At 43.7% G+C, this 16,732-nt stretch overlaps 1 protein-coding gene across 3 annotated transcripts in view; it reads left to right on the top strand.

The window, feature by feature from the left end:
- The window catches only part of fam184aa (family with sequence similarity 184 member Aa), a 92,878-nt gene that overhangs the window by 44,557 nt on the left and 31,589 nt on the right, over positions 1 to 16,732 (top strand). For all 3 annotated transcript variants that reach the window (XM_085151933.1, XM_085151935.1, XM_085151934.1), the window contains exons 11-14: positions 4,118 to 4,240; positions 4,344 to 4,505; positions 15,580 to 15,701; positions 15,999 to 16,149. In XM_085151933.1, coding sequence (XP_085008059.1) covers positions 4,118 to 4,240; positions 4,344 to 4,505; positions 15,580 to 15,701; positions 15,999 to 16,149 — 558 coding nt within the window. The remainder of the gene's footprint in view (positions 1 to 4,117; positions 4,241 to 4,343; positions 4,506 to 15,579; positions 15,702 to 15,998; positions 16,150 to 16,732) is intronic.

Consider the following 16,732-nt stretch of genomic DNA (forward strand, 5'->3'; position numbering starts at 1 on the left):
GCTTTTGTTTGGGGTGAAACGAAAAAGAGGGATGCAGGACGACAGACGGTGAGACAAAGATGCAGACAGAAAGAGACAGAAGTGGTAATTTGGAAGAAGAAGAAGAAAAAGGCGATTTATTCTAAAACGTCTTCATCTTCGTACTTGTTAGTTTTACGACTGTCAGCAGATATTAACGAGTTCTTCAACCGAAGCAATAAAGCGACTAACTCTACAAATTGCTCGTGCTGTATTAATTCATAATTCACCACGGTCTACTTAAGGCCAGATGAGACAGCAGTAGAATAAAGACGTTTCATTGGTGTTTCTAATGTCCCTGCACAGCTGCACATGATTCATTCCTCTGATGGGTTTGTTTGCAGGTGAACGCAGCTTCAGTTTAAAGAGGACAGTTAAAAATGAAAGTGTCCATAATGAAGTGATAGGCTTTTGGCATCGATGCAGCTTTCTACTCAGTGTCAGCAGCGTGTTGTCTTTTAAATATGGCAGCAGCTGAAGCTTACGAAAGCAGCCAACTGTCACTTTCAGCATTGTTTACTGTGCTGATTGTTTTCTAGATCGGGGATGTCAAAGTCATTCATCGAGGTCCACACAGAGCCTGTTTTGATCTTAAGTGGGTAAGACAGGTGGAAATCCCCTCTCTGTCACTTTGAAGATGTTTAACTACACATTTAATCCCTGAGATATCTCATTATAAGAAGGAGAAGTGCAGTTTCAACAGCTTGTCTCAGTTTTTCTAATAAAGAAATGCTGCTGTAGTTAGAGAATTCTGTCTATCAGTAAAGACAGATATTGTAAGAAATAGGGCTGGGCCATATCATACCGTTCATGGTAATACCGGTATAATGTTGGGCAACGACAAGAAAATGAAATATCGCGATAGAATATGGGTAAAACGCGCATGCACAGTGCCTTTGTTTTCATACGCACATGGCGGCGATGCAGAATGAGAAGGGCGAAAGTGGATCGTTAAATGAAACGGATGAACCAGAATTGGTTTGTAAAAATGCTGCAACTTCAGTGGTGTGGAATTGGTTTAGCTTTCGTCCATCAGATACACAACAAAGCACTATTTTTGGTAGAGCATGCTAGCGGGCCGTCGTTATTACCGTGTTGTTTGGAAAATACGGCACACTTAAAATCAATCCTTTGATTTTTCTGAAAATCGACAGTGCCCTTTATAATCCCGTGTGCCTTATGTATGAATTCTGGTTGTGTTTACTGACCTCGAAACGATTTTATGTACACGGCGCTCGAAAATCTGTCAAATGTTTCAGTACGACTTTGCTAAGCTATGAAGCCGCACCGCTTGATGGATTGTCGGAGCATTACGGCTCTGACAGTACGTATCACCTCGCGGAGTGATACGTACTGTGCTTCAACATAATATTACCGTATTGTGTGTGTATAACCTCTTTTTAAGTTTTGTGGATATTACACATGGTTATGCTGAGGATGTGTCGGCCAGTTTCCACTGGAAATGCCTTTTGGTTAAACTGTCAGCGAGGAATTTGCACTGTTACATTTTTATATAACTTTAATGCAAAAAACAGCTGCTTGTTTAAGTGAAAATACATTGATGTTTTTTTTGCACTAATAAAGTTGTGGAGTTGTAAAGTATTTTGTCTCGTGTCAATTATATCGTCAGTTATATCGTTATCGTAAATTTTCAAATCTATATCGTGATAAATATTTTTGGTCATATCACCCTGCTCTAGTAAGAAATGTATAAAATTATAAATGATTTCTGGCAGCACATCACCTCCACAGTTTTGGAATTATAAAGCAGAAAGTTTTTATTTATTCATTTATTTATTTATTTGACTCTACATTGTAAAAAAATAAAAAAATAAAAAAAACACATTTTTATAGCCGATATTTAAAAAAACAGGAACTTTCATCGTATGATGGCTCTAGCGGTGGTCTTCATCAGCAGGAAAAGCTGTAAAATTTATGAAAATGTAATTAAAAGTCCAGTATTTTTGCCCTCCTTTACAAAGGGACCATTTCCAAAGATGGACATAGGCTTGACTGGAGTCTTTCAGGGCCACCGTATTTTGACACCATTATTCTAGATGAATTGTTTGGTTTTTAAACAATCGTAAAAATGTCCTTAATCAAATTTCATGTTCTCTTTTCTATTTGTGTAACTTGAATATGTTTAACTGAGGCAAAGATCGCTGTAGTCAAAGACGATTTCATTTCCACTTGCAGTCATTTCGACACAAACACGCGTGCGTACGGGTGAGGAAGACCCCTCACAGACCAGAGCAGTAACACGAGATTCGACATGGATTGAGTGAAGCACTCTGTGGAAGGTGGTGCTGGATTGCAAAGCCGCTTGTGGATGTGCAGCAACTCTAGGCGGGCTAAAGAAGCTTAAATATTGCAATCCTATATGAGATCATCAGTAGGTCGAGCCATCAGCTGGCATAACTGTTGCCCATTCAGTTTGTTTAAAACCCCTGTACATTATCAAAACAGAGAGTACAAAGAGATTACAAGTTCCAGCAACAGTGCAGTGGCCACAGTGAGGTCCATCCAGCAGTTTTCCATCTTAACCATGTAAGAAATCCAGGGAGTTGGAGACCCCACTCTCAACAACATGTGAATCAATATCAGATAACTAGCTAACATAAGCTAATCAGCCCTCACTATTCATTTAAAAGTGAAGGGTTTCTTGTCCTTGACCTGCCGATTGATAGAATTATTGCCCCATCCCGGTAAAAAATACTCTTAACCAGCTCTACTTTTATACACTTCCATCCTGCCGGGGGTGTCAGCGATGCATCACTTATCACTCTGCAGGTGATGTGTGACACATCGCTGGCAGAGAGTTGAATGATTGAAATGCTGCGTCTCGCGCTATAAATCATTTCTAAGTTCTCAAAGCTTTCAGTTTGTTCACATGTCTTTGTTTCACTTCTTTTGAGACGCGATCTAAATATTTATTGGCTGACCTGCACTTGCGTGGTGGTGGTGTGACCGGCATGTTGTAATGCTGCAGGTTTTATTTGTTTGCTTGGCTTTTTTTCCCCCTTCCAAGAGTTTGTGCTTCTCACCTAATTGACATCTGTGAGTCGGGGCTACAAGAGTACAAGCTCTGATTTAATTTTAATCTTGTGGCTCTAACGCTGCATGGGAAAGGTGGCTCTCCCGTGAGTGGGTTAAAGAAAGAGGATGTGGATTACTGGGTGGCTCCCATGTGGGAAAGATTAAAAAGGAGGTTGATTTGTATTTTGCTCACGTCATTGAAGAGATTCTCATGGATACAACTTGCCTCAACCCAACGGGGATGTCAAGATGATAAATAATAGCTGCAAATTAGACACTAATGACTGAACCCTTATTGATCACTGCTAAGACAATTGCACAGCTGAATAAGTAGATGCACGTGCCCTCTTTTTGTATTCGCCTGTAACGAACATCAGATGATCAGAAGATCCAGAAAATATTCTAAATTCACCTTTACAGTAAAATAATAGTTTCTGCAAAGAACGAACAACCAGAAACCTGTTTCTCAGCACTGTTACTGAGAACAAACAGAGCTCAGTATTGTTTAGGTGTGTCATAAAGCATAGACAGTAAGGATCTCAGGAATTTACTGAAAAGAGAGACTTAAGAGTAGATCAAAAGGAGATTTTCACAAGAGAAATCCAGAGTGGCCCAGAAAGGATTTGACGCTCTGGTTTGAAGGATTATAGAAACTGGATGTTTTGAAGAGATGGCCTTTTAAGTGTAAATGACAGTTCACGTGTCTTTTCCTCATTCAGTAGCCCTGCGTCACGCTCAAACGCTGCCATGACTCCACATTGTGGCAGAAATTGGATTTTCAATAGAGTTGCTTTTAAATCGCCTCATTTTTTTTTTAGAGACTTTAAGTTTATATCAGAGGAAAACGGGCAAAAAGCATTTTCATATTGAAAACATGCATTGAGAATTTGTCTCACAAAGACATTTTAGACATGGAAGAATGTAGAATAAATCTCTAGTTTCATGGTCCAGCACTAATCAACTTGCCCAGTTTCTTGTCCTATTATCCTTCCCGTTCTCCTCATCCGTCTTTTCATCCAATCTCGTTCCTTTTCTTCCTCTCTCTCTTTCTTCCCGTCTCCAGAAAATGAGCCAGGAGTTTGAGATTAAACGGCTGTCATTAGAGGAGCAGAGAGATCGCCTCCAGCAGCAACTCGACAACTTGAAAGAGGAGCTTTCGGCCAAACTCAACATGGCCAATCAGGAAGTATGAGTCAGCTCTTACTGGAGCGCTAACGCGTGACCAGCATGACCTGATTGTCTCCATGTATACCGACACGTCTCAATCAACTGAGTGGTTGTCTCCTCAGGTGTCCCACCTTCAGGAGCAGGTGAGAGAGGGGGGGCAGAACCTGAGCTCAGCTCAGATGCAGATTACCTGTCTGAGGGAAACTCAGGAGAAGCTCAAGATAGAGCTAGACGCGACTCGAGCCCGCGTCCGAGAGACGAGCAACCTGCTGACCGACCTACAGGTGAGGAGAAAACAAAGACAGTACTGAGGTTTGGAGAACCTGAAATGAGGGTCCTCCTGCTTTAACAATAAAATAAAGTCTTACTGAGGATAATCACTTCAATATCAATATCACATTTGTTTCTATAGCACATTTAAAAGCAACAAAGTTGACCCAAGCAAGTGTAAATTTGCTAAAACTGGAGTGATGTGTTCATACATTCACACCTGTTAGAAGACGCGCAGCAGCACTTTAGATTAACTGATGGAGAGATGAGTGCTGAAGGAGGAAGATAAGGCTGAGCTTTGGCAATTTAACGTAACTGATAAAAAAGTGTTTTTCACAACTGTGGACACTTGCTTATCTAATTTAAGAGCTTTCTAAAAACACTCTGAGATTTCTTACAGTGTGGGAATGATGACGAGCAAGAGGACCAAAGGTATCAGTTAACTTATCCAAAAGGGGCGTGTCTTCCAAAAACAACAACTTTAGTCTTATTTTTTAGGTTGAGAAAATTTTGTGTTAACTGGTCTTTAACCCTTTAAAACCGGTCAGAGCGGGCACGCTCCGTTTTGCGTAACTACTTTTAAATCCCGGTAGCTCTGCAACCACGTGAGCTAGCGCAATAATTTTTTTTGCATATGAAACCGGAGGAGTTGTACTTACATCTTATGCCATCAGCTTGTCCTCGGTCACAGTTTCCTTCCACATATAGCTTTGCAAAAACTGCATAAAAAGCACTTGCAGCAACAAAAACATAATATTCCAGAAACACGCTTTGCCGATCCGATCAGCTGTTCATAACACTTCCTACGTCCATCAGCACGAACTATCGCATGTCCACCATGACCTGCCCAAAACCAGAAGTGATGTCATTTTGCGGAAATGTAGTTTTTTACCATCAGGGCCTCATGAGCCTATACTGGTTTTTTTAAAAGTTATGTTTGACTTTATGACTTTCTGTGTCGTTTCTGGGATGCTTAGGACTCATATTGCACTGCTGGAAATAGTTTATTTTGATGCACATGCTGCTTTTTTGCAAATTTGCATTATAATATTTATTTTCGTTTTTCCTGCAGTGTATAAAAATTGGTGTATTTCAAAAATAAAACTATGAAGACACTCAAAATAAATTTCCTGTGGTGGGAAACTATTTTCTGCAACTTTTTTTGTATTTACAGTTTTGAGGGATAAGCCTCTTAAATTTCTCTAACTAGAAATATATGTTAAAAAAAACAAAAACGATTTTCAATTTTTTTGTAGTTTATTGCACTTTTTTGCCATCCATCCATCCATCTTCAGCCGCTTTATCCGGGGCCGGGTCGCGGGGGCAGCAGCCTAAGCAAAGAGGCCCAGACCTCCCTCTCCCCAGCCACCTCCTCCAGCTTATCCGGGGGAACACCAAGGCGTTCCCAGGCCAGCCGAGAGATATAATCTCTCCAGCGTGTCCTGGGTCTGCCCCGGGGCCTCCTCCCGGTGGGACATGCCTGGAACACCTCACCCAGGAGGCGCCCAGGGGGCATCCTTACCAGATGCCCAAACCACCTCAGCTGGCTCCTTTCGATGTGGAGCAGCAGCGGCTCTACTCTGAGCCCCTCCCGGATGGCCGAACTTCTCACCCTATCTCTAAGGGAGATGCCAGCCACCCTTCGGAGGAAGCTCATTTCCGCCGCTTGTATCCGCGATCTCGTCCTTTCGGTCACTACCCACAGCTCGTGGCCATAGGTGAGGGTAGGGACGTAGATCGACCGGTAAATTGAGAGCCTCGCTTTTACACTCAGCTCCCTCTTCACCACGACGGACCGGTGCAGCGTCTGCATTACTGCAGCTGCAGCCCCAATCCGTCTGTCGATCTCCGGCTCCCTTCTCCCATCACTCGCGAACAAGACCCCGAGATACTTGAACTCCTCCACTTGGGGCAGGACCTCATCCCCGACCCGAAGTGGGCACTCCACCCTTTTCCGGCTGAGAACCATGGTCTCAGATTTGGAGGTGCTGATCCTCATTCCCGCTGCTTCACACTCGGCTGCGAACCGCTCCAGTGCGAGCTGGAGGCCCTCACCCGATGAAGCCAACAGAACCACATCATCCGCAAAGATCAGAGATGAGATCCTGAGGCCACCAAAGCGAAAGCCCTCCGCCACTTGGCTGCGCCTAGAAATCCTGTCCATAAAAATTATGAACAGAACCGGTGACAAAGGGCAGCCCTGGCGGAGCCCATCACCCACCGGGAACAAGTCCGACTTATTGCCGGCAATGCGAACCAAGCTCTTGCAACGGTTGTATAGGGATCGAATGGCCCGTAGCAATGGGCCAGACACCCCATACTCCCGCAGCACCTCCCACAGGACACCCCGAGGGACACGGTCGAATGCCTTCTCCAAGTCCACAAAACACATGTAGACTGGTTGGGCAAACTCCCATGCACCCTCAAGTATCCTCGAGAGGATAAAGAGCTGGTCCAGTGTTCCGCGACCAGGACGAAAACCGCATTGTTCCTCCTGCATCAGAGGTTCGACTAGCGGACGAACTCTCCTTTCCAGCACCCTGGCATAGACTTTCCCGGGGAGGCTGAGAAGTGTGATCCCCCTGTAGTTGGAACACACCCTCCGGTCCCCCTTCTTAAAGATGGGGACCACCACCCCGGTCTGCCAATCCACGGGTACTGCCCCTGATCTCCACGCAACATTGCAGAGGCGTGTCAGCCAGGACAGCCCTACAACGTCCAGAGCCTTCAGGAACTCGGGGCGGACCTCATCAACACCAGGGGCTCTGCCACCAAGGAGTTGTTTAACTGCCTCAGTGACCTCGCCCCCAGAAATTGGCGGGTCATTCCCCTCATCCCCAGACTCTGCTTCCTCCTTGGAAGACGCGTCAGTGGGATTAAGGAGGTCCTCGAAGTATTCCTTCCACCGCCTGACGATTTTCTCAGTCGACGTCAGCAGCGCTCCGCCAGCACTATACACAGTGCAGGTAGAGCACCGCTTTCCCCTCCTGAGACGCCTGACGGTTTGCCAGAACCTCTTCGAGGCAGTCCGAAAGTCTTTTTCCATGGCCTCTCCGAACTCCTCCCACACCCGAGTTTTTGCTTCAGCCACTGCCCGAGCCGCATTCCGCTTGGCCTGTCGATACCTGTCAGCTGCCTCCGGAGTCCCACAGGCTAACCAAGCCCGATAGGACTCCTTCTTCAGCCTGGTGGCTCCCTTCACCTCTGGTGTCCACCATTTGGTTCGGGGATTACCACCACGGCAGGCACCAACCACCTTGCGGCCGCAGCTCAATGCAGCAGCTTCGGCAATGGAGGCGCTGAACATGGTCCATTCGGACTCGATGTCCCCCGCCTCCCTCGGAATGCTGTTGAAGCTCTGCCGGAGGTGTGCGTTGAAGATCTCGCGGACTGGGGCCTCTGCTAGTCGTTCCCAGCACACCCTCACTACGCGTTTAGGTGCACCAGGTCTGTCCAGCGTCCTCCCCCGCCACCTGATCCAACTCACCACCAGGTGGTGATCAGTTGACAGCTCAGCCCCTCTCTTTACCCGAGTGTCCAGAACATATGGTCGCAGGTCTGGTGATACGATTACAAAATCGATCATCGACCTACGGCCTAGAGCGTCCTGGTGCCACGTGCACTTATGGACACTCTTATGTTCGAACAAGGTGTTCGTTATGGCCAAACTGTGATTAGCACAGAAGTCCAATAACAAAGCACCGCTCGGGTTCAGATCAGGGAGGCCGTTCCTCCCAATCACGCCCCTCCAGGTCTCGCTGTCGTTACCCACGTGAGCGTTGAAGTCTCCCAGCAGGACAACAGAGTCTCCAGGCGGAGCACCTTCCAGCACCCCCCCCAGGGACTCTAAGAAGGCTGGGTACTCCGAACTGCCACTCGGCGCATAAGCGCAGATGACAGTCAGGACCCGTTCCCCGACCCTAAGGCGCAGGGAACAAACCCTCTCGTCCACCGGGAAAAACCCCAACGTACCGGCAGCTAGCCGAGGGGATATTAGAATACCCACCCCAGCCCGCCGCCTCTCACCAGGGGCAACTCCAGACTGAGACAGAGTCCAGCCCCTCTCCAGGAGACTGGTTCCAGAGCCCAAGCCGTGCGTAGAGGTGAGCCCGACTATATCTAGCCGGTACCTCTCAACCTCACGCGCTAACTCAGGCTCCTTCCCCACCAGAGAGGTGACATTCCATGTCCCTATTGCCAGTCTTGGCAGCCGGGGGTCAGTCCGCCAGGGCCTCCGCTCCTGGCTGCCACCCGGCACACAATGCACCCGACCCCTATGGCGCCTCCTGCGGGTGGTGGGCCTGCGGGAGGATGGGCCCATGTCTCCTCTTCGGGCTGTGCCCGGCCGGGCCCCATGGACTAAGGCCCGGCCACCAGACGCTCGCCCTCGGGCACCCTCCCCGGGCCTGGCTCCAGGGCGGGGCCCCGGTAACCCTATCCCGGGCAGGGTAAACTGTTCCCTCGGTGTTTTTTTCATAGGGGTCTTCTGAATCGCTCTTTGTCTGGTCCCTCACCCAGGACCAATTTGCCATGGGAGACCCTACCAGGGGGCAAAAGCCCCCAGACAACATAGCCCCTGGGATCCCTGGGACACACAAACCCCTCCACCACGATAAGGTAGCGATTCACGGAGGTGCACTTTTTTGCAATTTATGTAATTACTATGCACTTAATGCAGACATATTATTAAAATCTGGGCTATAATGGTTGTATTGATGTATATCAACTTGAAATGCTCCCAAAAATGGCTCCACAGCATGTAAAAATATAATATAAGCTCTGGCGGGCTTGGTTCTATGGTAGGTCTTAAAGGGTTAACATCATGTAGACAGTTAAGCAGAGACTGCAGTGGGACAGAAACATCCAGTTTCAAGAGGAAGTAAATTTGGATGTCATCAGCATAACAGTGGAAGGAAATGTTGTATTTCCTTCAGTAGTCACAGATCAGTTCTCAATATTCGTTTTAGAATCCTGTAAGACAGGGTGTCAAACTCAAATACACAGTGGGCCAAAATTCAAAACTGGAACAAAGTCGCGAGCTAACATTAATATTTATTGAAAAAAAAATCTTCTTCTAGATATAAGAATGAATCTTTTCTTATGGACTCAAACAAGTTTTGCTGAAAAACTGAATATGGAACAAGCAAAGCTTAATACTAAACAATATATATATATTAGCTGTATAATACCAGTAGGCAAGCTCTAATAGTAATTTGGTATGGCTTCGCGCCAGAGTTTGACACCTATGCTATAAGATGTAAACATACAGAGTGTCATATTACACAGATTGGTTATCAGTGTCACACTCAGATATTCAGATCTAGACAAATGAACCGAGCGTTAAACTGCAGCTGAGATTATGCAAACTCTATCGTCTTTGTTTTGTTTTGTAGAAAGTGTTGAAAGTATTAAAGGTGCAAATAATGAAGTAAACATTTGCATAAGCATAAAAATAATGTAAAAGTAAGCCACTGATAGCTTTCTAGTCTGTTTTCTTTCTGAATCAGATTTCCTTATAAGGTCATTGCCCCTCAGTGGGCTTCCAGAAGATGGCCAATCAAAAGAGAGTGGGCTTTTAGGGACTGGAGGGGGCCTTTTTATGGCTTTATTTTTGATAGGGACAGTGAAGACTGACAGGAAAGTGGCGGAAAGAGAGAGGGGAAGACATGTGGCAAAGGACCGCTCTCAGCCGTGGGGCATATGGTCGCCTGCTCATTCCAGCGAGCAAAACCGGCGCTCCCCAAGGATAAACTTAGAGCTGTTAATTTCTGGCTCTTGTTTTGTCTAATGCACCTTGTTACACACACTCAAGTCACTTAAACCTAATGGATTAAATCCCAGCTTTTATTTTACCAACTTTCTGGGACTCCGATTTTACTGAATTGAAGTAACCTTTGCAAAACTCTTGACAGGTCGGGTCAACCAGTCAAGAGTTTTCAGACCCGATACTGAGACTGGCAGATGGTAATTTGCTTCCTGACATAATAAGTCAGTGTGCCAGCCTGTTTCATAGTCTGACAATAACAGCTCAGTCAGCCAAATAAATGTGGTGATTAAAAAAAAGCCTTCACTGATGACCAGATAGAGACAGAGAGGGGGGGAAACACAGGCAAGGATCGGAGGATAGGAGGATGGGAGAGGGGAAGAACATTTTGAAAGCAGGAGAGCAGGAAATGAGAGTTAACTGAGAAACAAGCGCAGTGCTGAAGGCCAGCTGTGAGATAATGATGATGAGGCCATTATGAGCAGAGTGGGCCTACGTTTGAAAAGAGCCCTGCTGGTGTGGGACGCAGGAAGAGCGTTTGTGATAGAGAGCGTGGCTTACTGTGGCAGGGGAGGAGGAGGAGGGAGCGACTGGATCCTTTCATTAAAATTATAGCTATTAATACTGTTATTAATAATAGGGATGATATTTGTATTAAAGGAACTTATTCATGATAATAAGTCATCAAATGAGAATTTGGGAAGGCTGAATCATCATAGGACTGTACAATAAAAAGGTTTAAAGTAGAACAAAAATGCAGAACGTTTGGAAATGTCTTAGCTTCAGTAACATGAATTAAAACAACTGTTAATAAAGGCAGAAAGAAGAGTTGATAAGAGGTACAGTGCAGAGAGGCTATAAGAAGAGTGATAATTAAATGAAACTGCAGAATGGTGCTCTTTGAGTTCCCACCAGGCTTCTTATTTAAAGTGCTATTTAAAGAGCGGGACTGGGGCAGTAAAACAGCCAAGCTTGACACAGGATTGTATCCTGTGTTCACACTGAGCTCATTAGCATAGACACAAGCTCAACACCAGCAGAGGCCGGCCTCACAGTAAATTTAGACCAGCTATTGTTTAGCACAGGATGAACCTTTAAGTAGATTACTAGGTTAGGAAAAGTACGAGAGATGGTTTCATTTATACTCGTGTTGTATTTCTACCTTAAATACAGAAAGTTCACAAAATTAAAAAAGAAATGTTATAAACTATGATGTCATTGTAGAGATTACATCATGTGTTCCTCAGACAAGCAGCCTGTTGTTAAGTCATGAGTACTTGAGCATGTTTCATGCTTTCGATGTGTTGTTAGAAGTTCCACAAAAACAAAATAATTTCATGTTTTTTTTCCCAGTATTTCACACAGCGATTGCAAACATGCTGGTTTTATTTTGGATGCTTACATTATTACACTTTGCACAAAGAATCTGAACGTTTGTTTTCAGCAAGTCTCACACATGCTCACATGATCAGTCTTAGCCCATTCTTCTTTAGTAAATGGTAAATGGCCTGTATTTGTATATCGCTTTTCTAGTCCCTAAGGACCCCAAAGCGCTTTACACAACCAGTCATCCACACATTCACACACTGGTGATGGCAGCTACATTGTAGCCACAGCTGCCCTGGGGCGCACTGACAGAGGCGAGGCTGCCGGACACTGGCGCCACCGGGCCCTCTGACCACCACCAGTAGGCAACTGGTGAAGTGTCTTTTCACACATACAGTGAAAAGTCTCTTTTTTTGTGGGATTTCAGCCCTTTTTCGCACATCCTCAATACAGGCGTCTTTCCTTCAGCTCTGGTGTCGATCATCCCAGAGTGAAGAACCTCAACCAACTCACCACAGACAAAGTCTGTACAAAGCACTTATGAAAGGAAACAGTTGGTTGCAACTTTGTTTCAGGAAACGAGTACAGGTGCAGGTGAAGTGTCTTGCCCAAGGACACAACGACCGGGACTGTCCAAGCTGGGGCTCGAACCGGCAACCTTCCGATTACAAGGCGAACTCCCAACTCTTGAGCCCCTAAGAAGCTCTCAAGCTCCTCCAGATTTGGTGGTCAGTGGCAGTTAAGTCAGGGGTTTGTGCAGGACAGTCAGTAACATTCACTTTGGTCTTTGTCGTGTTGAAGACAAAGCGACGGCACAGACCCAGCTTTGCTGCCGACTGCTTGAGATTTTCTTTCAGAATCTTCACACATCCTTCGTTTTTCATTGTTCCTTCCACCTTGATGAGATTCCCAGTTCTAGTTTAATCTCACCTGACCAAAGGACATGCTTCCAGTATGAATAGTCTCCTGGTCATCTTTAGCATACTACAGTCTGGCTTGAAGGCTATTTTTCTTTCCAGAGTCTTTTTTTATTTGATTTTATGAAGTTTAAGCATCACAGAGTTAAAGTAGAACAGTAGTTTGTGCTTTGGCTCACTTAAAAAGGTCCGATTTTAATATTAAGCTTTGTCATTTTGATTTTTTTCTGAAAAAAATCTTCTATTGTGTGCAGAAATGTTTATAAATGCCCTGTTAAAAAATAAATTCATAAGGGGGCTAATAGTTTTAACCTCAGCTTTACATTTTCTTGTTATATAGTCTCATTTAAATTTATTTTTATTCTTAACAACATATAAATATATATGTACATTTGTAGTGGAAGATTTATCTTGCGACACTTTGAAGGGCCCCACATGCTGGAGTGAACTGCACCACCCTCACTAACCTCTGATGCACATCCAGTCATTTTGTCTATAAGCAGCTAAAATATGAGGGAAACTGAACAAGGCGATGGTTACTCGCAGTTAGCTTTAATGTAGGTGGGCAAGCCTTTACTATAGTCTCTGATTTATCAGAAATGCTTAATCAGAACTTTTTAATTTATTATTTTTAGTCAGCTGAAATAAAATGAAGCTAAAACCACTGAGATGAATTTGATTTGTATTATGTCACATTCACTGACTGTCTTTCAGATTTTCTGGCTCAGGCAGATATAATTTGTTGTCTGAATGATTCAGAATTATTATTATTCAAGTGAAAGTATAATGAAACAAATACGGACTTTTTAGGATAAAGTAACAAGTGAAATATGAGTCATGTCTGTGTTTTTTTTGTTAATTTGCCGTTGAGCCCATCAGTCGCTTTTTGAGAGAAATCCAGCCCACTGTGGCTTACTGAAGCATATATCTTTATTACTATAAATATCTGGTCCCCAGATAACCTGTGCACTGTTCCTAAAAAGGCTTTTAAATAATGAACAGTAGCTAGTAAGAGTCACAAACACTCAAATCCAACTGGTCATATGTTTCTTCCTGCATTGCTCCTCCAAAAATCATCTCCACTTGTAAGAAATCTAAAAGCACAGATTTGTTTTTTAATCTTATTTAGATTCCCAGAAATGTAAATTGTCCTCACAGTGGGTTTAAGCACTCACGTGCTTCCCCTTGCAGCTAAACAAGAGAGCTTTTAGCTCTTCTAATAAGCTCATCAGCACTTACAGCCTGCAGCCTCTTCAGCAGCTGGAAACAGCTGACCCGGTGAAGTTTGTTTCTGCCTTGAAACCAGCACATTATAAATGCCCTGTAGCCATGGCATTATAAATGCATGTGGAAGTGGGCATTACAGTATGAGTCATCCAGCTTCAGCTATTGAAATAGGGCATCTGGTCAGAGATGCAGACTTGGAGAAAAAAGAAAATGCACTTTTTTACTTTATGCGGCTTTAAACTTGCACTATTAGGGCATCAGCACTTTTTAAACACCAAGCTTATTTTAGATATTACCTGCCTGCATTCTTATAGATTTTACTCTGAAAGTCTTTTTTACATATTTATTGATTGGTGTCATTCATTGATGTCAAACAAACCAATACTGTTACTAGAATCTGCCACAAGACAGTCAGTCTGATGTCACACTATGATTGAATGGGATCAGGTTGACAATTATAATTACAAATTCACATTCAACTGTTACATTTGTGCTCATCAGTCTTCCTGTCCTATTGAAATATAACCAGAATACAGTCACTTTGAGTTGTGCTTATTGACAAAGGCTCATTCAGCTCATTTGTGCTCTGAATTAGGAGGCAGCTTTGTCAAGCTACCGGTTAGTGTGTCCAGTTGATCAGTTTATCATCAAGTTTTCTCAGCTAACATTATCTCAGGATGGATGCATGAGGAGATGAGCACTCTATGAGCAGTAATCTCAGGCTACGTCCACACGTAACCGGGTATTTTTGAAAACGCAGATTTTTCTATGCGTTTGCACCTTTCGTCCACACGTAAACGGCGTTTTTGGTCACTGAAAACGGAGATTTTTAAAAACTCCGGCCACGGTGGATATTTTTGAAAACTCCGTTTTTGCATTTAGTGTGGACGAGAAGAACGCAGAAAACGCAGCGTCAAAGGTGTGCGCCTTTTTTGACGTCACAGTGTGCTCCACGTTATTGTTTCGGTGAAATGAATTTCTACAATACTGTTAATCGTTCTCTCTGCAGTGTTTAAATGCTTACATATACACACACAGTTACTGTCCCTCCACACATACGACTCGGTTCTGCTTCTATGCCCCAGCTTTGTTTACTTTTTCCCACCGAAGCTTCTAGACTTCTGATTGGCCAACATTTCTGCACGGTTAGAAATATAGCGCCACCTGTTGCTTTGGCATGTTCCTAGCAGCGTTTTCCTTCATTTCTGCCTTTACGTGTGGACGGGATTATTTTTTAAAACGAAAACGGAAAATCTCCATTTTCAAAAATACCCGTGTACGTGTGGACGTAGCCTTAGAGTTCTTTAATTTATTTAAAAAATATCTATTTGTTGTTTTCCTGTATTGATACAATATTGCGAATTTTTTGTTTTGTTTTGTTTATTTGCCGACCTGCAAAGAACTCAAACACAAGCTGTGAAACTGAGTCATCTTGCACACTGGGGTTAGGGACTGGGATGCAGTTATTAGTGGAAGAGGTCACATATTCCAAGACTGAAGGTGGCACTTCACGCTGTTAGCAGCAGCAGTTTTTGTTTAGCTGTAAAAAAGAAAATCATCAAACGAGGCCCTGAGATAAAATTACCATGAATTGAAAATCTAAATATCAGATCATTTGATTTCCCCAAAATGAAGTCTGAGCTCAGGCTGGTATGGATTTAATATTTATTATCTGTGGCGGTGATACAATAAAACATGATGTCTCCTCAAATGTGCAACTCATAAACAGCGCAGATGTTTCTTACCAACTCAACTGCTGATTTCAGACTAAGATAGCAAAAGAAAATATCAGGAATCCTGATACTGTGCGAGTGCTGTTGGAGTTCAAATTTGTGCACCGCTTTGTATTTGCAGGAAGAGATTGAAACCCAGAAGCAGCAGCATGAGGCCAGAGTGATGTCCATCAGAACAGAGGAGAAGCAGAAGATGGACAAGATGGCAGATGACTTGGATCGGAAGTGGAGAGATGCACTGCGGTAAAAGAGAGAAAAAGCAGAAAGCCCATCTCCCCTGATGTCTCTTCTCATTCGTCTCTGTCATCTCACAGCCCTCTTCACAATCGCACTTATTATCCCAACAAGTCGGCGTCTCCCCAAAACACTCATGTATATTGATGAGAACGAATAGGAAATGAACACAGGCGGAAGCAAGTTTATAAACGCGTGCAGTATTTACAGATGTCTTTTAGCAGGACAAAATCGAGCAGCGTGAACACACACGCACACTGAATGTACAATGTAATTAATTTAGTCAAACGTTGTGTCTTTCTGTAGGGAAGAAGTGCGTTTGCTAAAGGAGGAGTTGACCGAGGAGTACGAAGCAGACAAACAGGCGGCCATGACTCAGCTCTCCCAGCAAAAAGAGCTGGAGATGATGGCAGCGAGGGAGGGCTGGCAGAGGAAGGTCGAAGACCTGCTGGAGCAGGTAAAGCACACATGCTGACACTGACACGTGAGGTTTTTGTAAGGTTACCACCAGTGTTGGTCAAGTTACTTGAAAAAAGTAATCAGTAACTAATTACTGATTACTTCCCCAAAAAAGTAATCCCGTTACTTTACTGATTACTTATTTTCAAACGTAATTAATTACTTAGTTACTTAGTTACTTTTTAAAAACATGATTTACAACCTGAATAGGTGATAAAGTGATAGATCTTTCAGCCTAATTCTACTTTTTCTGCATAATCCATCATACAAAATGTAATCAAATGGAAAAGTCTCTTTTTAAAACTTGTTTTATTAGTTTTAATCTTTTAACTTTATGCATCAAGCAAAAATTTAATTATATGCAACATTCTCTGACTGGAAGAAATTTGTTTAATATTTAAACCTATTTTCTGCACATTCCAGCACATAAAATATTTTTGTGTGTTTACACTCAGTCTTTCAAATAGATGCAAGTAAAACACAGCAGAAAATAAATAAAGTCAAAGACTAGCGGTCCTGTTGCTCTATTTTCACCTGTAAAGCAGGAGTGGGGTAGGCGGAGGTTTACCCTGGTGCAGGTG

The sequence above is a fragment of the Neolamprologus multifasciatus genome, chromosome 23 (assembly GCF_963576455.1).
Source record: "Neolamprologus multifasciatus chromosome 23, fNeoMul1.2, whole genome shotgun sequence".
In the NCBI taxonomy this organism is placed as follows: domain Eukaryota; kingdom Metazoa; phylum Chordata; class Actinopteri; order Cichliformes; family Cichlidae; genus Neolamprologus; species Neolamprologus multifasciatus.